General features: G+C 35.6%; 2 protein-coding genes across 2 annotated transcripts in view; one reads left to right on the top strand and one right to left on the bottom strand.

The window, feature by feature from the left end:
• LOC136039317 (actin-related protein 2/3 complex subunit 4) overlaps positions 1-24,472 on the top strand; it is a 291,440-nt gene that overhangs the window by 216,236 nt on the left and 50,732 nt on the right. The gene's annotated exons all lie outside the window — the stretch shown is intronic.
• Positions 14,462-24,472, bottom strand: part of LOC136039623 (uncharacterized) — a 38,046-nt gene continuing 28,035 nt past the window's right edge. Inside the window, exon 3 of the mRNA XM_065723521.1 lies at positions 14,462-14,689. Within this exon, the coding sequence (XP_065579593.1) occupies positions 14,462-14,689 (228 nt within the window). The remainder of the gene's footprint in view (positions 14,690-24,472) is intronic.

Below are 24,472 nucleotides of genomic sequence, written 5' to 3'. Positions count from 1 at the left end.
ACCCAAACCTGTTTGATTCAACCCCCATTAAAATCAACCTCATTCAGGTCAACCTTCTTCAAGTTAATAATATAAACACAAAGCATAATTCAGCCCATTTGTCGGAGGTGACAAAAGCTGACTCTAATGAAATGGTCTTTATTTGTTGGTTAATTCTTTATACCGCTTCGATGTATTCTTCCCCCCTCCCCCGTCTAAAAAACTAAAATTGATCCTTCTGTCCTATATATTTGAAAATTAGCATAGCTTTTTATGCCCAGGGCCCGAACATACTTGAAGGTCATGGTAGCAGCAATAGCTGTACCCTAGTACTATTAATGATTCTAATTAATAGTAAAAGTTTATTTCTTGGAAAAAAATTGAGAGCTTGTAAAAAGACAGGGAAATAAGTCGTACTTTTCCTGTTTTATTTCTGCAGCTATAAGCCTTGGATTAAGTTTAGTGAAACAAGGCCTAATTTAAATATGGGTGAGTTAAATAAGGGCTAAGTTAAAAGAACTTTGATTTAAACGGAGTCCTGTGGAACGAGGGTTTAGCTAAATGAGGTTGAGTTGTACCGGGGAGGGGGGGGGGTAATCAAACAAGGATTCAGTCAAATAGGGTTGAGCTGAGTAGGATTCTAGTTAAATGAAGGTTCAGTTAAATATGGCTGGATTGCACGTGGGTCTAGTTAAACGGGATTTCAGTTGCACGAGGATTCAGTGAATAGAGATAGATATAAATATATGTTTTTAACTACGTAAAACATGCGAATATACAACATTCTTCGCTGTCCCATTGTCTGTGCATATAAATAGATTGTCAGGTTTTTACATAGCGAAAAGAAAGCAGTTAACGTTGTATCCGGTGGATTCAGGGCTCTTTGTTGCACGTTGGATTCCGAAAAATAGACACGTTGACCATTCTGTAAATGTACGCTAAGTGAACAACAGCTGGATTTTGTTCATGTATCGGAAATGAAAGAATTCGCCAAACAGCTTCATTACTGCTTATGTATCTTCCAGACTGACATTGTACGATTTCGTCGATATTACTGATTTCGGACTGCAAGCAAAAAACTGCCATGTCACTGCCTTTGTTGACGTATTTAAATATGTATTTGATTGCCTTTACGGAGTTGCAATATTCAACGTTTATGTGTGCATTAAATGTTTTTGATAATAAAGGGGAATATGGAACAACCCACTGGTTATCTACCTCGATAGTGGTACCGTTACGCTTCTTTATTATTGCTGTTTTGCCACCCTCTTCAGTAGATCTTCTTCTATATTGTGGGTAACCATCATTGCCAGTAATTGTGTTGGGTACTAAAAGTCGAGGATATTGCTTTGTGCACCTTCCTTTGGTCATGGATGGTGAATTTTCGTTCAGTGCACCGCAAGGTCCATGTATCATATTTTTTACATCAATATCATATAACCCCTTATCGACATTTTCATCAGGTATTTCAGCGGAAATCACATCATCAATTTCATTAGAAGTAATTTTATAATGTAGCCAGATTAGTATATGTGCGTGTGGCAATCCTCGTTTTTGCCATTCCACTGAGTACATCCAGCATCGCACTGACCCAAACACTTCAAGTTTTACTATGTAGTTTATCAGTGATTTCAACTTTTGCCGGAAGACACGGGCCGTAATATCATGTCTATGAGCCGCCGATTGTCCTTGAAGTAAAAGCTGTTGTATCTCGTCCCAAGATTGATTACATGTAAATGTAATAAATAAATCTGGACGACCATAGAGACGAACATACGCAATAGCATCTTGAGCATATTCATGCATATGACGGGGACTGCCAGCATATGACGAAGGTAAAATCGTTAATCTTCCAACGTTTGTGGTATTACCGTCATTTACAACTGCATCTCGCAAATGAATGTATTGTTCAGAGCAGAGCTTGGTCTAATTCAGACGGATAAATAGCGAACGTTCTGATTCAATTTTGGCATACATATCAACGGTGTATTGGTGAAACAATTGACGGCATTTTAAAATATAATTGTCTTCATCCTGCCGAATCATTAGTCTATAGGAATTATAATGCATTGAGCTGCATTTCTTATTCATTTCTTTGTTAGTGGCTGGATTTATCAATTTAATATTGAAGTTATAGCCGTCGGCTCCATCCCAAAAAATGATAGGATATTGTAGGGCATCGTAGCATCGATGAGTTTCAGCAATTCTTACAAACTGAGTGTTTTGCTTATGAAGAATAATATCTCGAGGTAAAAACTGATCACTGACCATAACGATTGCCACTTCGTCGATAGTTGGAGCATTGTATCTACGCACATGTTGGCCAGGAGGCGTTTTGTTCGCGGAAATAACAATTTTATGCGTATCAGTAGGCATCAAATCGATGGCTGTTTTGAACAGACGCACTAAATTATTATTTTCGTGGAAAAGATGTTGCAATTGGGAAACGATTGTCCTTTCAACGTCGGGAGAAAGTTCGCAACGTGCATTCAATTCAGAATTTCTATCACTGATGAAGTACAATTGTAAAAATTTATGATTCTCGCCTGAGAATGGTAGATGGGACCCTGTTCTATGATAAATTTGCCTTTTACTTTGAAAGTAGGCATAAATTGATCTGGATTGTCGATTTGGGCACCAAACGACGTCATTTGGAAACATGAGTTATTTTTTCTTATCTGTGATAAAAAAAACGCTTAGATTCTGGCGTAGGTCCAGTAAGCAAAGTCTTCAATGGCTCTGGTGGTGCAGTCAGTAGAGGAAGTTTAGCTTTTCCTGAGGCGCAACACATTCCCATTGTTTCACCATTGAATTTCAAGGCCTTGCAAAAGGGACAAATTTTAGACATAGTCCCGATGTGAACACATCTACTCAAGCTATAATCTTCGACTGGGCTGTACCTGAATGCCAGGCGATAATTTTCAGGTTGCTCTTGTGATTCCTCGGCAAGCTTTCTTTTCTTACTTTCTCTATCAGCCGCAAGCCTGTTTTCTTGCTGTTCTTTTGATTCCTCGGCACACTTTCTTTTCTTACTTTCTCTATCAGCCGCAAGCCTGTTTTCACACTGTTGTTGTGGTTCCTTGGCACGCTTTCTTTTCTTACTTCCTCTATCAGCCGCAAGCCTGTTTTTATGCTGTTCTTGCGATTCCTCGGCACGCTTTCTGTTCTTACCTTCTCTATCAGCCGCATGCCTGTTTTCTTCCTGTTCTTGTGATTCCTCGGCACGCTTTCTTTTCTTACTTTCTCTATCAGCCGCAAGCCTGTTTTCACACTGTTGTTGTGGTTCCTCGGCAAGCTTTCTTTTCTTACGTTCTCTATCAGCCGCAAGCCTGTTTTCTTGCTGTTCTTGTGATTCCTCGGCACGCTTTCTTTTCTTACTTTCTCTATCAGCCGCAAGTTTTTTTACATAGACTCTTTAGCAGCTTCCTCGGCTGTTGCCATTGTAGGTTCTTCAGTCATTTTACAATTAAACATTTGTCTTTGAACGATTTTCTTAAATACTTTTAATGACGTCATCGTCATAACAAACATGACGACAACTAACTTCATGACGACATGACGACAGACAACTTATTTTTATATATATTGATAGATATAGATATTCTTCTTTTGTATTAATACTAAAGTCAAGGTTCGAACCTGGAACCTCTCGAACCTAGAATCTGGAACATAACGCGTTACCAACTCAGCTACATCGGCTTGAATACTTTCGTTTTTGAATTGGTATATGATGAAATAATTCAGACGTCATATGTGGACAAACTTAACGTCACTCGACAGACAGACAGACAACTTATTTATATATATATACTAGCTGTTGGGGTGGTGCTTCGCGCCCCCCCAACACCTAGTTGGTGGGGGCGCTTCGCGCCCCCCCCAAGCCCCCCCCACGCGTAAGTCGTTACGCGCCATATTAGTTACGCGCCATTGTAGTTGTGTCCCTATGTCCCACCTGTGAATATATATATATATATATATATATATATATATATATATATATATATATATATATATATATATATATATATGTTTTTAACTACGTAAAACTTGCGAATATACAACATTCTTTGCTGTCCCATTGTCTGTGCATATAAATAGAATGTCAGGTTTAACGACTCTTGAACATGCAACATATAATGGTCCATGGGAAAACAATCCGTATTCAGATCTATACCTCATGATTCTAATGATTGCCCTTGAGCTTTGTTGATGGTGATTGCTAATCGACGATTCCCTGTGTCGCCATCGTCATTTATATATCCCCCTGAGCCCCCCGGCTTCCCTGTTGTAGTTGTGTCCCGGTCGTCATGTCCCGGTGTCCCGGTCGTCATTTGTGTCCCGGTCTGTATATACATTCGTTTTTGAATTGGTCTTTTTTAGGTTTTAGTTTTTTACCTTTTTTTAGTTGTTTTTTCTTTTTTTTAGTTTTGTTTTTCTCCTTTATTTTTCATTTTTTTTTCCGTTTTCATTTTATTTTATTTTTTAGTTTTTTTTAGCTTTTTAGCTTTTTTAGTTTTTTATTAGTTTTTAGTTTTTTTTTCTTTTTAGTTTTTTTTTAGTTTTTACCTTTTTTTTAGTTTTTAATTTTGTTTTACTTATGTCCTGGTCGTCATTTATACTCCCTGTGTCCCGGTCGTCATTTGTGTCCTGGTGCTTTGTTGATGGTGATTGCTAATCGAACATTCCTTGTGTCCCGGTCGTCATTTATATTCCCTATGTGCCAGTGTCCCGGTCGTCATTTGTGTCCCGATGTCCCGGTCTGTAATTTCGTCAGTCGAAAACATGACGTCAGTCGACACAGAAACATGACGTCACCTGACAGACAGATCCACAGACAACTTATTTATATATATATATATATATATATATATATATATATATATATATATATATATATATATATATATATATATATATATATAAACCTGTTGTAGTATAGTGGATTGGTGCTCTGCTTGGCAATACGGGGCCCAGGGTTCGATCCCCGCTGTAGCAAGGTTGGGTAACAAGCTTGCTACTTGTTCCTGTAAAAACACTCAGCAACTGAAACGTCAATTTGACGCCCTATACGCCAGCAATGGCTCTATTTTAGTTTTTTAGACGGGGGAGGGGGGAGGAATACATCGAAGCGGTATAAAGAATTAACCAACAAATAAAGACCATTTCATTAGAGTCAGCTTTTGTCACTTCCGACAAATGGGCTGAATTATGCTTTGTGTTTATATTATTAACTCGAAGAAGGTTGACCTGAATGAGGTTGATTTTAATGGGGGTTGAATCAAACAGGTTTGGGTTAGACAAGGAGTAGGTTGAATGAAGATTGAGTTAAATGAGGCTTGAATTGCATAAAAGGTGCATTGGGGTATAGTAGAATTAGGGTCGAAACAAGTAGGGCTAGAATAGCACAAGGATTAAATTGCGCGGAGTATGAGTTGAATGAGGTTTGAGCTGAATATGATTGAGTAGCACAGATATGAGATTGAGTAGCACAGATGGTCATAAAGCACAATCTTTGGGAGGCTACTTGTTAATTAAACGAAACACACTCGATAATTACGCTTATGTTAAATATCAGAAAACCAGTTTTATAGCGACAAAAACAAATGACGGGTGACAGAATGATTGTACTTGTGTAATTTGGGCTATATATTTGCACATTAGGAGGGTGGGGTTTAGTTAAGTTAGATTTGGAGTACTGTCCAAATACTTTACCCCTGCCCCTCCTCCTTAATGTGCAAATCTATAGCCCTAATTATTTAAAGGTTATATGAAGGTTATATTTCATTAGGATTAACCTAACATCAATTCTTAAGTGTGTTTCGTTTAATTAGCAAGTGCCCAATTTTTGGCAATGTGTCATCATCCAATCGGAAAACGAGCCCTGTAGCCCTCAAAGCTCATTCTTATCGCTAACATTTCTATTCGGGACGCTTCTATTATCTGCGTAACCAGTTATCTGAGTTTAATAGAGTTTTAAATTTTCTGCCATATTCTCCCATAGTATTTGCTTTTTTCTTTAGGACGATGTCGACTAAAATAATCCTCAAGAACAGAGATAAGATAACCTTGTGATTTTGCACCGAACCTTTGACTAACTTTGGTTCCTATCTTATCCCCAGAAATATTAGTCTCCTGTTGTACCGATCATTTAACCTACTTATTTAGCATACCACACAAAACAAGATAAGGTATATTCCTCCAACAGAAGGTCCAACATGTACGCGACACTGATTTCCACAACGGTTCCATGGCCTATAAAGGATGGGGAAAAATGATAAGACTTTCGTGAAATCTTTTCTATAAACTGAATCAAATACCTTTTCGTAAGTTTCATAATTGAGACGTCTCAATTATTAATCTTAGGGCGAAAATTTGTCGAGCAATTCCAATCCCCTTTCCAAAACTACGCTGTTCTTCTCATTAAACTTTATCTATAGCGTCTTTTAGTCTGATTAAATAAAAAAAAACAAGTTTTTTAAACTGAAAGTAAGGAGCAACATTAAAACTTAAAACAAACAGAAATTGCTCCGTGTATTAAAGGGGCTGTTCCCTTCTCAACACCCCGCTCTTTACGCTAAAGTTTGACTCTTTCTCTCAATTCTACTTTATTAAACAGTCAAAAACGTTTTCAGAACCTTTTCAAGAGTACTTAAAAAACTCTAGCGTGAACAGAGGAGTATTGAAGAGGGTGCAGTCCCCCTCATAGACGGAAAAATTTCTGTTTGTTTTCAGTTCTAATGTTACTCCTTACTTTCAGTGGGAAAAGTGTGCGTCTTTTAATTAGTTTATGATAAGATGGTGAAGTTCAATAAAATTACAGAAACAACTGCCAACTGTCTTGCGTTGCTTTTTAGTAAAAAAAATAGCATGACACAAGAGGTAAAGGGAACATGTCCAAAAATTGCCCAAAAAAAATTTGGGCAATATTGCCAAAAAATTTTAGGCCGAGGCGTCCTCAGTGTAAAGGAAAAAAAATAGAAACGACTTGGGACCTTGATTGATAGGCTGGAAATCTGTATATCCAAGTTATTTGTTTTAACAATAGATTGTTAAATAAAACAGTAGATTTCAAAATACTATCATAAATCGAATCAACATATAGGTTATATGTCTCTATTTATTGCCAAGTCTGACAAAACATTTTCCCTTCATCATTTGAGATAAAAGAAGCCTTGTAAAGCTGGGCAAAATGGCTGGGGAAGTTGGAAAGATGTTTAGCAGTATATCTACTGTACCTTTTTGTCAAAAATTTCTTTGCATCTTTGATGTAGCAAAAGCGAAATAAAAAGACAAATAAGGATTATAAATGCTATAATTACTGTAAGTTATAATTATAATGTTTATTGTTAAGATGTTAACTTTTTAATTTTGCTGGGTAACGTTAGATGGTACTGTTTCTTTTTTCTCACAAACTAACTCAAGTTTCCTCTCAAGAGTTTTCCTTCATTCGAAATGCATTCGAAGTGCTTTGTGTTATTACTGCTAAGTTCAGTCATCTGCTTTTCAAAGAGTTCGGGGTAACGATTTGGAAGTAAGGAGCAACCGAAGCTCTAAAAACTGAATTTTAATACCGATAGATACATTAAAAGAATCAACTTGTTACGTTGGTTCTAAATATATAAGATTCATTAGTTCTAGTATTACCCATCAAAAGTTACGAGCCTGAGAAAATGTGCCTGATTTTTGAAATAGGGGGGAAACACCCCCTACAATCAAAGCAATCTTAATGAAAATCACACCATAAGATTCACTGTACCAGAAAACCTTACTGTAGAAGTGTCAAGCTCCTATCTGCAAAAATATGGAATTTCGCTATTTGTGCCAGAAGACAGTTAACCTATGCGGTTTTTTGTTTTATCTCAGGGGTGATTGTGTCGAAATAATTGTCCTAGAAGATCGGGAGACGGTGCATTCGAACGAAAATAAAACTTCTAGTGCCCTTTTTAAGAGACCAAAAAGATTGGAAGGCAACTGGGCCCCCTCTCACGCCAATTTTTCATAAAAAATTATCTGATCAAAATTTTCAGTAGTCATTTTGTTCAGTATAGTTGAAAGACCCCCAACAGTCCTTAGGGAGAGGTCTGTAAGTTATATAATTCGCCCATTGTTTACGCATAATATTTGTTATTGAGAAATATTCAAACATTTTTTTTTTGGGGGGGGGGGTGCTTAGGGTTTATGTTTTAGGGGAAACTTCCTCGGGGAGGGAAATTTCTGGGGTGTTAATTCAGGAATTTGACGGAATTACTATAAAAAATTCTTTTTAATTGTCTTACATTCTCTTTGCCAAATTTTGCATGTGGAGATGTTCTGAGGGAATTATCCAGGGTTTTTTTTCGCGTGTTTTGATTTCCAAGAAATAATTTTCACGGAAGTGGGTATTTCTGGAATGATAGAGAAACTGATTAGAGATTAATGTCTTATTCAAATGAAAGGGTGCCAAGGAGAATTCTTTAGGTTGAATCGTCAGCAAGCAATTTTACACGGAGGGGGAGTCTCAGCAGGGATGGAACTGTCTGGAGAAAATTTGACTGGGGGTGCACTTAACGGTCGATGAAATTTCCACGGAAAAGTTCTTGTGAGGGGGAGGGGTATATTTTATAGAGGGTGAGCCAAATTTACCGGCATTATATGAAAAATGAGCAAAAATTATTACATATATAAAGGGTTGCCTTCTCCGCAATACTTTGCTCTTATACGCTAAAATTTGACTGTTTGTCCCATTTTTTTTTTAAAGAGTGTCTACTGAAACACGGGAGTCGTTTAATTAGAATAGGAAGGTTTTTCCAAAAGTGCTAACAGCCTTAGCATAAAGAGCAGGGTATTGAGGAGGCGGCAACCCTTTATATATGGAATAAATAAGCTAAAATTAGTGTGCAAAATTTTGTTTTAATTTTTCATGCGGGGCGAGCCAAATTTGAACCTATATGAAAAAGGTTTAAAAATTAAATAAAAAAGACGTTTTTTTTTTAACTGAAAGTAAGAAGCGACATTTAAATTTAAAAGGGACAGAAGTAGTAGCACCATAAGGCTTCTGAAAAGTCGCACAGGGATACACTGTTATAGATACTAGTCCCTCAAGACGTCATTACACACACCTGGGTCTTACGCAGTGCTAAATTGAACTTGTAACGGTATAGTACACCTGATTCTTACATAATAGGGATTCTTACATCATAGTAGTGTTTTCTTCAAAACATTCTTTAAGTCATTTTTTAAAATTATCTTTCTTCAAAACGCTTTTCAGGAAGTTTCAAGACATTTTTTCTTCAAGACGCTTTTCCTCAAGATTTCTTTGGTTTTTACGTGATAGGGAATGTTTACCTGTGTTAAGGATGACGTTTTCTCACGTGACTTGTTTTTTTCAGGTCCCGTGGGGAGCCGCTGCCTGTAACTGAGGAAGGCACACACGTTTTACGTAATATTTCAAGAGATTTTTTGGGGGGGATTTCATTTTTCTTTCAAGGCATTTTTTAAAAGTTTTATTTTCTTCATGATTTTTTCCTCGGGAAACCTTTGCATTCTAAAGATTTTTGCCTGCTTTATGAATCGAAAGAGATTTCCCCTCAACGGAATGGAGCACTAGACAGCTGGACCAAGAAAGCATTCCCAATATTTTGATTCGGGGAATACTTTCTAATCAAAAAATTTCGAAAAATCTATGGGTCGTGTGTTGCCAATGTCTGGAATAATTGACAAGCAGAAGAGAAAATCGATTCCTGGAAATTGGTTACACTTGATGTGCACCTGCTTGGTAAGTAATGCCTTAGAGGGTATTATCAGATAATATTAAGAGTTGCTCTTAGCATATTTTTGGTAATAGAGTCTTTTATTCTATTCTAAATTGAATGTGTCATGGGAGGTGTAGCATCATTATGGCTAGAATTTGGCAGACCTTCGTACTCCATCAATAGTCTATCTTTTTCTCTTCACTACACAGAATGAGACACTTCTATTAGATTCAATCTTGAACAATCGTACTTATGTACATATGCTATAAGATCCTTAAATTGCATTAGTGAAATATATTGTAGTTTTATCTTGTAACAAGTAATCTAAAGAATGAAGGCTTTTTTTGTACATACAACTTTCATTTAAAAAACAGAAAATTTATAAATGTATTAAAACACTTTATTCTTAGGATACTAAAATCAATATTATACAGGTACGAGGGAAATATTTTCAACTAGAAAGTTATTCAATCGAGGATTATTAACTTAAACGCTGAAAATTTCACCGTAAGCGTATCCACAACATCAAAAATATAATACTATATGAAAACCGTTACTTTTAACCAATAAATCTTGATCAATTAAGAGGAAGGGTGTCTTATAAGAGGTGGAATCCATGGGGCAAAGGACATGTGACTAAAATTCTATATTTTGTTCATATTTTGTTGGTATCATATTCTGGCAATTCCCAGCCTATGACACTCAATGGCTGACACAAGGCACCCTCTGGCATGCACTGTCACACATATGCCATTTTTCGGGTATTTTCCTGCAAAAATATCCATTTACACTAGAATTGATCGTTTAAATAAATCCCTAAAAACATTTCTACTGATGACTCTTGGTAATTGAGAACAGCTTGGCACGTGCTTGCCCGATGACACCCTCCGACGCACATTATCACCCCTTGGGACTTCCACCCTTTTTCAACAAAAATAACTTTTTAAATCAAAATTACCCTTGTTTTTATTTGAACAAGGGAAAATTGCCATTTCATTGTTAGATTGTGATGTTGCATAGTAATTCTTAGCCGATGATACTCCAATGTGGACACACGGCACGCTCTGGCACCCACTATCACATATACGGTATTTTAGGGGATTTTCCTGCAAAAATATATATTTACACTTGAATTAATCCTTTAAACTTAATGAAAAATCCCCAATACCGTTTCTTCTGATGACTCCTGGCAATTGAAATCAGTTTAGCACCTGCCCGATGACACCCTTGGGCATACATCATCACACCTAAGGGGTTTTCAACCTTTTTCCTAAAGTAAAAACTTTATAAACTAAAATGACCGTTGTTTTATTTTAACAGTGGATACTTGCCACTTCATTGTTACATTGCGATGTTCCACGAAAATTCCCAGCCTCTAACCCTCAATGGCTGACAAACGGCACTTTCTGGCAAGAATTATCACACACATGGCATTTTACATTTTTCGTGCATTTTTCTGCAAATGTATACGTTTACACAAGAATCAATCTTTTAAAATTAATGAAAACCCTCCCATAGAGATTGTTCTGATGACTACTTACAATTTTGGTCAGCATGGCACAATATACCAGCCTGATGACACCCTCTGGAGATTATCATACCTAAGGGGTTTTCAACCTTTTCCCCACAAAAATAACTTTATAAACTAAAAATGACCATTGTTTTCATTTAAAAAGTGGAAACTTGCTATTCTATTGTTTGATTGAAATGTTACATGGCCTTTCCCAGCCTTTAACACTCAATGGATGACACCCAGCCCTTTCTGACAAGTATTATTACATATATGATATTTTCTGGGTATTTTCTTTTAAAAATATCCGTTTACACTAGAATCGATCGTTTAAACTGAATGAAAAATTCCCAATAGCGTTTCTTCTGATGATTCCTGGCAATTGAAGTTAACGCAGCACAATGTACCTGGATGATGTCACCCTAAGGCGCACATTATCACAACAATGGGTTTTTCAACACTTCTCTCACAAAAATAACTTTATAAACTAAAAATGATCACTGTTTTTATTTGAACCGCGAAAACTTACCATTTAATAGATTATTAGATTACAATGCTCCATGGCGATTCCCAGCCTTTGACACTCAATATCTGGTACACGGCACCCTCTGGCAAGTACTATCACACATATAGCATTTCTCGGTTCTTTTCATGCAAAAATATCCGTTTACATAAGAATTTAAAATTAGAACTTTAAAACTAAAATTGTATAACTAAACTTAGAACTGTAACTTCAAAATAAAAGTTCGAAACTAATACTTAAGAACTAAAACGGTAAAACATTAAAGATTGGACTTTAAAACGAAGACCTTAAAACCAACAACTTTTTAAAACCATTATTTTAATGCTAAAAAGTTTAAAAAGTAAAATTTAAAAATTTAAAGAAATCCTAAAACTATAAACATTAAAAAAAGTTTTTTTAAACTTTAATATTTTAAAATTAATGGCAAGTTTCTCCTTTTCAAATAAAAATAATGGTCATTTTTGGTTTATAAAGTTTTTTTGTGGGAAAAAGGTTGCAACCCCTTTGGTGTGATAATAAGTCCCAGAGGTTGTCATTGGGCTGGTATATTGTGGCACGCTGGACTCAATTGCCAAGAGTCATAAGAAAAAACGCTGCAGGGAATTTTTCATTGAGTTTAAACAATCGATTCTAGTGTAAATAGATATTTTTGCTGGAAAATGACCAAAAAATGGCATATGTGTGACTGTGCTTGCCAGAGATTTCCCTGTGCCAGCCATTGAGTGTCAAATGCTGAAAATTGCCAGAAAATACTACCAACAAAATATGAACAAAACATAAAATTTAAGACACACGTCTTGTGCCCCCTTAGATTTACCTCTAATGAGTCACTTTCTCCTCTAAATGGATCTAGATTTATTGGTTAAAATCATGCAGTATTATATTTTGATGTTGTGGATATACTTACGGTGAACTTCTCAGCATTTATGTTGATAATCCTCGATTGAACGATTTTATAGTTGAAAGTATCGCCCTCCTACATGCATAATATTGATTTCGGAGTCCTAAGAATGAAGTGTGTTAATAATACTTGTAAATTTGTTTTTATTAATAAAACTTATACGTAAAATAAAGTGTTCATTTGTTAGATTTCTTGTTCTAAGATAAATCTTCGTTATATTTTACTAATTCAATTTAAGCATATTATAGCCTATGTACATAGGTATGCTGGTTAAAAATTGCATCTAATATAAGTGTATAATTCTGTGTAGTGAAGTGAAAAAGATAGAATTTTGATCGTATTCAAAGGTCTACCATATTTTAGCCATAATGATACTCTTGCTTTCATTTCACCTCTGATAGCGCATTCAAGATCCAAAAGAGTAAAAAACTCTATGACTAAAAATGCACTTAGAACAGCCCTCAAAATTATTTCATAGTAACCTTCAATGCATTATTTAACAAACAGGTGCAGGTCTAATGTTACCAATTTCTAGTAATCGACTCTGTCTCCCGCCTATCAATTATTCCAGACATAGGAAACATGCGATCCATAGATTTTTGTAACGCTTCCATTAGAAAATATTCCCCATATCAAAAAAATAGTATTCACCTTATCAAAATATTCTTGGTCCAGCTGTCTAGCACTCCAATCCGTTGAGGGGAAATCGGCTTCTATTCATAAAGCGGACAAAAATCCTTAGAATATAAAGGCCCCCCCCTGAGGAAAGAATTTCGAAGAAAATAAAATCTTTAAAAAAACCTTGGAAAAAAAACACCTTGAAAGAAAATTAAAATACTGAAGAAAAAATCTCATAAAGTATCACAATACATTTTGTGTGCCCTCCTCAGGCGGGGGTTCTCCACGGAGCCTAAAGAAACAAGTCACGTGACAATGCGTCAACCTTAACATAGGTGAACATTCCCTATTATGTAAAAACCAAAGAAATCTTGGTGAAAAACGTTTTGAAGAAGACAATGTCTCAAGACGTCTTGAAACGTCCTGAAAAACGTCTTGAAGAACAATGTCTTAAAAAACGTCTTGGAGAATGTCTTGAAGAAAACATTCCTCATGACGTAACGCTCATATTTGCATCTAGATTTGCTGGGGCTCTGAAGGTTTTACACTGGCCTTGATTTTTTAAAACAATCAAAGAAAAAATATTCCCTATTATGTAACAATCAGGTACACTGTACGAGTCCACGTTACAAGTCCACTTTAGTATTGCATAAGACCCAGGTGGGCGTAATAACGTCTTTAGGGACTAGTAGCTCCAATAATATACCCGCTGTGAACCTTGTTGGAACCCATATGGGGCCACTACTAACAGAAATTATTCCGTATATGAAAGGTGCTGTCCCCTCCTCAGTGCATTGCTCTTTACGCTAAAGTTTTTATTATTTAAAAAGTAGAGTTGTGACAAAGATTCAAACTTTAGCGTAAAGAGTGATGCGTTGAGGAGGGGAAAGCCCCTTTCATATTCAGAATACTTTTTGTTCGTTTTAAGATTTAACATCGCTTCTTACTCTCAGTTAAAAAGCTTGTTCTTTTTATTTAATCAATAGTACAGAAAGGCTAGGATGGTTAAGAGACGTTTGACGGATGAAAGGGAATGGACTGCAACAAGTGTGTCAATGGATGAAGAACTTGAGTTTGGTCACTATAAGAGATAAGTACCCAAAATAGTTATGTACCATTTTTTATTATTATTATTCTTTTTTATGCCGGTCGTCGAACATCCTTTTCTGATAGTTACATATAGCTCTTTTGTTAAACCGTTAAACGTTCCCTATCAACAAAACTAAAATATACTTTGACATATAACAATCTATTTTTAAAAGCATACAAAGTCCGTTTAACTCTTTATTTGATCTACCAGAAAATCCTGATCCGTTAAGAGCAAACGCAGCCAAGGCTCCAAGCGTTAATGTAATGGGTATGAGTGCAAGGAGCAAGATTATGGTGTCGCTCTTCTGACCGTAATTGGCTCCATAGTTTTGATATGCCTATAATAAAATTGATTCTGTTAACTCGATATTTTTATAGTAAAAGTACAGTGCTACTCGATTTAGAAATGCGATACTGCTCCATCTCGAAATATGATAATATTCGACATATAAACCCAGTACTACTTGATATAAACATGCGTTACTTCTTGATGCCTGTACTGGAAATCTAAAAATTCAAGAAACTTGATACTTCCATAAGATTAAAAAAAAATGTTGGTCAAAACTAGCCCAACCGAAATAAAAAATTACAATGGAGTATTATTGAAAAGAATATTCGCATAGAAAAATTTTTAAATATAGATGACGCTTATGAAAAAAGAGGTTGATAGAAAACTATCGTACGTGTCTTACTTTCCGAAGTGAACCTACTCAGAATAAGTATTTCTACCCTTTCATGCATGAAATTTCTTATAAATATCATCTTTTATTCGAAATACTTATGTTTAAGAAAATAAAAACTTAAATTTTATTCAAAAGATTTACTGGAGGATATTGGTTTCATCTTTGGCCATCAAATACAAAAAAACATGGATGGTATGGAGGGCCTTGTTAAGCGCGTGAAAGGAGTGACAAATGTTTTATTTCATTTTTTTTATTAACAGACGGGTCACAAAAAAACACAACATTAAAATCCCCATACCATACAAACAAAACAAAAATCAATAACTACAACCACTCACATTCAAAATAAGGGTAAATTTTTCGCAGTTCATAGGATTGACTTACCAATAAAGTGAAAATAACCATTCGATTCCTTTTTTATGTTTTTTACGAATATTATAATCGCTTCTACCGCAATTTTTTGAGCTTGCACTTTTTAAGCTCTTAGAAATGAGAAATTTTCGATTAAATTGTGAGTTATTGGTGGTTTTTGACCAAATAATACTAATAATAATAATACTTAATAATACTTAATAATAATACTTCTCGGCGCTGTTTTCTCGGTCGTTTTCGACAAAATAATACTACATTATCTCAGAGCCATAATTAGTTATAACAAGGATAATTTAGGTTAGCTTGGGTTAGGCCGAAAAGTGCTTAAATTTAAATTTGCGGTAGAAGCGATTACTATATTCGTAAAGAACATAAAAAACAGCCATCGATTGGTATGTTCACTTTATTGGTAAGTCAATTATATGAACAGCGAAGAATTTACCAAAAATAAGTCCCGACGCAAATTAGCGTGTTTTGGATAAACGGAAAAAACACATATCAACTTCTAAGACACTTCTTCGGAGAAAATATCTCTTACTCTTCCGCCCTCCACCTTTACTAAGCAATTAATAAATACTTCAAAATTAACCTGTTAAGAGGAAACTTAAAAGGATTCCACGCTCACAGTCTACAAATCATCACAATTTCTGACGCATACAGACTCTCGTCCAATCACAAGACAAACGAAACGAAATCGCCTGTATCAGTTCACAAGCAGATACTCATTCCAATTTGAATCAATCAATCCACCTCTAGAATATTGAAAAACACAAACATATTGCAAAGAAGCATGGAATTTGATTTCCTCATGGGCCTTCTTAACTTCTACTTATGTGAAACTGTGCTCCAGGTTTCAAGGCTTAGATATTGTAGTAATTGGAACTGGCATTTTAACCAGTTTAGCATTCCTAGTTTTATACCTATGTTCCCTTTCTTGCTAAAATTCTGGAAACACACAGGCAACAAATTAAAAAAAAAAGTCCATGCATAAACAATTTACAGAAAGTTTAACCAAACCAAAAAACGGTAGAAATTCTAATTGATGATGCCTAGATCTTACCCAAATTCCAAGACAGTGAACTCTCAAATGTGGCTAAAAACTCCTGAAAGGCTTTGCTGGATAAAATCTCTTTTAGGTTGTTAAGACTTGGATTTCATCACGCCCGTCGCACCTTCAATATTTTTCAATATTTACTAATTAAAATTGAAAATATACAAAAACAATATTATGCCCCAACAGAGAGCAGAGCTCATAAGGCTGGGGCAGTACAAACGCATAGAAAAAAAACACAACGTCTCGTCATACTAATAATTCCAAAAAGAGAAAAAAACTAATACAAAAAAAAATACAAGGTAGGAGATAATAGAGGAGGCCACCCCAGCGTGAGAACACCACAGCAAAATACATACTAAAATCTATGATTAATCAATCCCGACATTCAGGCAAAGAACTATTTTTGAAATATGTTCTTTCAAAGAAAATCGACTTGTGAAACTTCTGGACATTTTTACTAAGCTAAGTTTATTTACAGTATGAGGAATCTGGTATCTGATTGAGAATCTAGCTCTTTCTGATTTGATTGGCGGAAGGTGATACTTCTTGGAGTGGATGCAGTGGGCAGGAGAAGTGGTAGTCCCAATTATACCCAAATCATGGAAATAGTTTGCTGAGGATTGGATATCATAATACCACATTGCTGTATGCACTTCCTTCAATTGTTTGAGATTAAGTATAGTGAGAAAAATATATAAAGTTTGAGTTTCTGATAGATTTTTAAGTCTCGCAGGGCGATGAACAAAAGCACCCAGAATTCTAATTGCCTTATTTTGAATTATCTGAAGAGGTTGCAGATAGAACATAAATGTGTTGAGATAAACTATGTGGCAATAATTACGATATGATTCAATTAGAGAATGGTATAAATTTTTAGGATGGAGAAAGGAAACACCTGTTTCAATCTATGAAGACAACCTAAGTGATGGGCAAGTTTCAATCTCAAATAATCAGAATGCTTACGGAAAGATAAAAGCTCATCGAGAATAATCCCAAGGTAACGAAATGAATGTACTCTTTTTATCCTACTTTGATTTACAATTAACTCATCTATGGTAATTTTATTTATCGCCCGCTCTGACCACCCGAAATTCATGAATTCAGTTTTAGAAAAGTTCGGAGCTAGGCAGTTGCACACAAACCATTTATTCAAAGATTTCATTGCTGTCACCATTTTCTCAACCAACAAAGATGGGCTTTTAGCTTTTACTGTCACAGCCGTATCATCTGCAAAAATTACTGCTAAGCTATTATCTTGGGGTAAACACCTTGGGAGGTCATTTATATAGATCAAAAATAGTAATGGCCCCAAATACTGATCCCTGGGGGACTCCAATATCATCAATAACGATATGGCTTGCCAGATGTCCATTTATTTCTACCTGGATTTTTTGATCATACAGGTAAGGTTTTATTAGATCTAGGCCTTTACCTCTAATACCTGTGTTATTAATTTTTTCAATCAAGATTTCATGGTTTAGCGTATCAAATGCCTTTTTATATCATAGAAGAGAGCAGACACATGATTATCATCATTTAGTGAATCATTAATCTCTAAAATTAGCGCAGCAATAGCTTGTTCAGTCGAATGACCCGACCTGAATCCAAACTGATTTTTAGTAAATAAACTCCTTTTGTTAAAATAGGATACAATTCTTTTTTGAATAATTTTTTCTAGAACCTTAGATATTGGAGAAAGAATAGCTATTGGGCGATGGTTGCCTACATCTGTCTTATGACCTTTCTTATGAATTGGAATAACTCGTGCAGATTTCATTACTTCTGGAAAGATCCCTGATGATATAGATGCGTTTAAAATATGAAGCAATGGGACATGGATTACACAAGCAAGTTCTTTCAGAATATTTGTGGAGAGCCCATCAAGACCTAGGGAATTACCACGTTTTAAATTCGTAATTACTTTCTGGAATTCACCGAAAGTAACAAGGGCCAGGAACATACTAGAATTTTCGGATGACGGTAGATAATCTTTATATGAACCAAATTAAGATTCAGGGGATTTCAGATTAGCAGTAGCACTAAATGGGAAAAGCGATTACAAAAATAATCTGCAACAACATACTTCCCCTTCACTTAAACACCACTTTCATTTATGATCACTTCAGGGTGTGATGTCTTAGTTTTGTTTCCAATTTTTTCCTTGACTAATTTCCATGTAGTCCGAGGTGAATCGAATTTTTTAAATGAATTTTTATAATAAATTTGTTCACTTGTTCTAAGAATTTTAACCAGCAAATTTTTATAATTCTTGAATCGCTGTACATTATGAGCTGAGGGGTATTTCATTTTTACCTTGTAGAGTCGATTTTTTTCCTTGATAGATTTTAAAAGCGATAAACTTATCCAAGGTTTTTTGGGTGAGTTTCTTTTCCGGTATGTGGCTCTAGACGGGCAATGAAGATTCATTTTTTCGTTCAGAATTCGATAAAATATATCCAAGGATGTATTTCAATCATTCTCGTTAGTAACGTCACTCCAACCTATATCGCTAAGATTAGATGTCAGTTCATTTATATTTACTTCTGAAAAATTTCTCCTTTTCATAGGGTTTTCTTTATTGGCTATCTTTTGCGCTCTGAAGTCAGACATTAAAGTACAATGATCAGACGTATCTTCCATAACCACGAATGTAGCCTCACATGGATAAGGTGCAAAAATGTTATCAATCAGTGAAAAAGATGAATTTGTAATTCGTGTCGGAATAAACATACTGGGCTCATACTTTGTGAAAGGTTACATTATAAAAACTGAAGGACATGTCGATCAATCCTTTGCAGGCTTGATGGGAGGCATTCCGTTAAGTCAATATTGAAGTCCCCAAGGATAAAAAATGGCATTCGAAGATTTGATATCACGCTTAACATATTTTCAAATTTGTCAATAAAGTCTGCCATGTTAGATGAGGGAAGGACGATAAATTACAGCAATTAAAATTGTTTCATTATTTGGTAAAAAACATTCAATAATGCAGCTTTCAAAAATCATCTCAGTATTCAGATATAGAAATTCTTCTCTCAGTCGCGCCGGAATATAATTTTTAACTAGTATTGCTGAACCACCTTGCTTTTTTTTATTTCTGCTTACGTGAAAGAATTGAAAATCGCCAATATTAATTTTATTTGCCGAGTTTTCATCTAAAAATGTTTCACAAACCCCAAAAATATCCGTGCCCGTTTCAAATAAAAAAAAATTAAGTCGCACCTTGCCCACTCCTCCAACCACGACGGTTCCAAAAAGATATTCTCCTCATATTTTGGTTTTTATGAGCTATTTCATGAGAAAACAAATATTTATTTGGGGGGACTAAAATAGAGTTTAAAATTTCATTATTATCATGGGCTAGGTGTGTTTGGAATACATTACTAAAGAGGGCTGATTTTCTTTCAAATTCTTCCAGTCTAGATGCAGGGATCGCATGAGCTTGATTAACCGTTATCGTGCATTGACCTCACGCCAAGGAGTACCCCCCTTGCCTCTCCCACTGAAAAAAAGCACTACAATTCACAGACAATTCAACATGAAATACGAAAGAAAAAACAACAAGGAAATCCATAGACACTGTAAGTACCAAAATGCGACAACCAAGCAAACACTCTCTCCAAACTACAACTAAATGAACAAAAAAGGAAAAAGCACACAAAAAACTTTCTTCACTCGTAATTTTGCTACTACCCTTCATTTCATTCAAATTATCCCTTCGCGCGTCCAACCCAACCTTCAAAAAAATCAGATATAGAAAATAACTGAAAAAAAAGGAAAAAATTTCGCTTTTCTATAGAACTTCCAAATCCACCCCTAAGAATATCAACTCTATGAGGGATATGCGCCAAAACTGAATTCATAAATCCTTATTTACTTTGTCAAGAGTCACTTTTAGAGGCTCAGTGTTTGGACACTGGCGTATACACAAAAGTGGCGGGATCGATTTCGTCACCCAAACATCACCACGATTAACTCCACTTCTGAGTAATTTTATCCTCACAGCAAATAATTTCCTTCGAACTCTTCGAACCGATTGAGGGGCATCATCCGTCACAAAGATATTAGAATGCTCTAAAATTGACTTGTTTTTGAACCTCCTAGCGTTTTTTAATACAAGAATTCGGGCTTCTTTTCTTGCAACTTCCACTTTGATGAAAAAAAAGAAATTCACGGTTAATGTCTACCACTGAATATTCAAAATCCAAATTCAAGCCAATTCCATCAGTAATTACTTTTTAAAAGATTTTTTTTTTAGCTGACTTCATCATTAACTGGGACATTCCAAAGCAATATATTTTTTCAGTATCTCTGCTTTCCATTCTAATAGCACTCCCTTTCAATAAAGATAACTCAGATGTTAAACGAACATTTTCTTCCGCTAATAGAGATAAATTATTTTTTATCATTTTTGACTCACTTTCAAGAGTAGCTATTCTAGGTTTTAATTCGGAGACTTCCTTTTGGGAGGTAGCAACAGAATTCTCAAGGTGTGATAATTGGGATTCAATGGACCTAACTGATCCAGATAAGTCATTCGGAATTTCAGTCTGAATTGTGGCCAAAATTGTGCTAATATTGTCAGCTAACGACATCAGTGAAATATTTTCTACTCTTCTTGAATCGGGCGAGCTGGAGTCATTCAACATTGAATTATCCGATGCCGATATAATCGCCATAGCTTCTTCTCCCCGTTTGACCTTCCTCCTTTGCACCAAAAAGGGGTTGAAGGGGAACAAAAAATTGCATATCGCCTACCTTAAAAAGTTTTATCTAAGCTTTAAACATAACCACGACAAACAGCTTTAATCAATCCCAGTCCAGAACTACTATTATAAAAGCTTCAATTTTTCTTTTCTTTTTTTTTCAATTTGTCATAGAAAATTCACTACAATTTTTAATCTTCCAATCTTAGCTAATAAATGAACAAACAATACATCAAGGCAGGTACGGACGCGCGTTAGGCTATTGTTAGCCGGTCGAATTCATTCAGGTAATATTTTGTTACAACAGAATAAATTCAGTCTCTAATTAATTCAGAATATAATCCTTTTTCAACGCTTGTTCAATAAAAAGAAAAGACTATCAGTTTAGGGGCCTTCTAAGGGCTTACAAGGGATTTTTAAAGAAAGAGACTTATATGATATATTCGGAAACGGCGTAGAAAGACGCATCGAATGAGGCATTTACCTAGAAAAATAATGCAAAAAAGTATAAAATTACCAAATTTGTTAGGATAATTGTAAAAATCTCTAATTTTTTAAGACCATTTGATCTGAAGCCCCTTCAGTAGTTGGGCACCAATTCATGAAAATGGATGGGAAGGGGAAGGATTATTTTCAAACTTCAAAATGAATATGTGAAAGGAATTGTTTTTCAAAGCTTTGAGTGGGGGGGCATTTGCTCCCCTATAATTGCAAAGGAATTTAAGATTTGTTGAATATCAACTACTAATTATATTTCAAAATGTTTCGAAAAGACGAATGATAACGGAAGGAAACATAATAATCTGTTTAATAGAAACATTTTTCATGTTATAAAGTAAGAATTTCAATGTTCTAGTTGCATATCTAGTACAGCCTGCAACTGTGTATTTTTGGTATTTTGAGTACCCATTTTCTTCAGGCATATTACCAAACAGTCCGTGGTAACGAACTGTAGTAAGGAGCGACCCGGCTCAATAGTAACCGAAGTGGACTTTTATAATTTTACATCAAAAGAATCGGATTTTTATGCTAATTTTCAATATACAAGTTCCATCAAGTTTAATTTTAACCGTCAAAAGTTACGAGCCTGAAAAATTTACCTTGTCTTTGAAAAAAGGGGGAACACTCCTAAAAGTCATAGAATGTGAATGAAAATCACACCATCAGCGTATGAGAAAACCCCACTGTATTGGTTTCAAGCTCCTATCTGCTAAAATGGGAAATTTTGTATTTTTTGCCAGAAGAAAGATCACTGATGCGTGTTTATTTGTTGTTTTTTTTTAGAATTGATCATAAGATCTACTGTTAAATCACTGTTAGTAAAGACGGTGGGAGCAGTGAAGATGTTAAAAGTAGAATACCCGAGGATCAGGGCATTTTTTCGCAGTTAAAAAAAGTTCTGAAGAATAGGAAGTTAAGTCTGCAAACCAAGATTAGAATATTGGAAGCTACAGTGATGACACTGGACAAACATGATTCTGAAACATGGACCGTCTGAAAAGCAGATGAATTTTTGATAGGTATTTTCCAGAAAAATTGCCTTCGGAATGTTCTGGGTACCCAGTTGACTGACCGTATTTCAAACAGTAGGCCTTGCGAAAAGTTCGGTTCAATCCCACTTTCTAGGACTATAATGAGAGAAAGGTTGAGATGGCTTGGACAGGTTCTGCGAATGGTCGAGGAGAATGGAAGGTCGAGAGATTACCAAAGATTGTCCTTTTCCGCTAACTGTCTATGGCTAAACGGAAAGCTGGTCGTCCGCGGTTGGGGTGGGAGAGTATCATAAAGAAAGGTAAAAAAGAAATGGAAGCTTCCTGGGAGGGTGTAAAAGGGAGGCTTTGAATAGATAGGGATGGAGAAGGGGCGTGCACAGCTGTTTTGGCTTCTGACGGCTTGGGTTTTGGGGTGATTAATTAGTAGTAGTAGTAGTATTTACTAATGCCTACCAATTCTTGGCACACGACGTAGTATGTATCTGCGACATAACATAATAGGTCTAAGGGATGCACTAACCTGAATGCGCGAAAAATGTGGAAATTCAAAAGAAAGGAGAAACGTGGTAACAAAACTGACGAATACTATTATCCAAGTTCGCTACAAGCTAAATAATCCTGAGCATAAAGAAATGAACAGGATAGGAACGAAACTCACATAGGTATATTAGAGTAAATCTTGTTCACAGACAGGACCATATACGAGTGCTGGAAGAAGGTGCAACTCTAAACACCCATTTCCGGGAAATAGTTTTTGGAACTAGGGTCCATGCGAAGATAAATATTAAGTGCCATATCTTGAATTTTGGTTGTTTAGGGTCAAGCCAGAAAACGTTAAATAATACAAGCACCCAAGTTCTTAAGAAGTTCCGTCGCTTTGCAATATTTTTTATCTTTCTATATGATGAATGTGAGACTATTTTTTTTTTATCAGTGATAAACCGTAATCTTAACAAAATCGCATGAGTTCTGTGTTCATATACTTTATCCAGGAGGCCCATGCTACCTTAGACAACTCTGGCGAAAACCTTATGCTAATGGTAGCGTATTTGAGTTTTCAAAGCATAAATTGAGCCTCCTATGTGGCAAAGGGAAGTTGAAAATTCCATAAAAGAACTCAAATTATGGGGTTTAAAAGCTAGATTGCTACTTTTATCATGTTATTAAGGTCTAAGGTTGCATAGGTTCCCTGTAGGATTTTACTTATGATATATAACCATCATGATAATGCTTTCAGTGAAAGTGGCCACCTTGAGGAGCATAAATATGATGATCAGTAACTTGATGAAGAATACAGCGAGCTTTAAGGTACAAGACAAGATAAACATAACTGGATTTTTTTTCAGATGAGTAAAGAACAGCCATCTATTAACAGTCTTTTCATGCCTATTGGAAGACAGACACCGCAGAATAAAATTTTCTGCATCGACAAGAATCAGTTTCCAAGTCCCAGAGGCCCTATAATCGAGATTTCTTGTAGAAAACAACCATCAACGAGCTCCCAGAATGTTAATAATTGTCTAGCTAGCAGAACTCTGCAAACAATGAAAAAAAGAAAAAGCATGGCCATAAGCAGTACTAAAACAATTGAAGAAGAATCTATATATTCTCACCTATTTTGACCAAAATTAGAGAACAGTACTATGACGTCGAAGTTTCAGATCGAAATAAAGGTAAAGTGGCCCACATTACTCTACAAGACTTTAAGCTATATTCCCCATCGCCAGCCATCTCGCTTTGCTCTTGTAAATCAGACAATGTTCAGCTATATCAAGAAACGCATGTCACTGTCTTAATTCCATTTTTCTTGAGT

Source organism: Artemia franciscana, chromosome 19, assembly GCF_032884065.1.
Source record: "Artemia franciscana chromosome 19, ASM3288406v1, whole genome shotgun sequence".
NCBI lineage: Eukaryota > Metazoa > Arthropoda > Branchiopoda > Anostraca > Artemiidae > Artemia > Artemia franciscana.
This window is presented reverse-complemented; position numbering and strand designations above follow the sequence as displayed.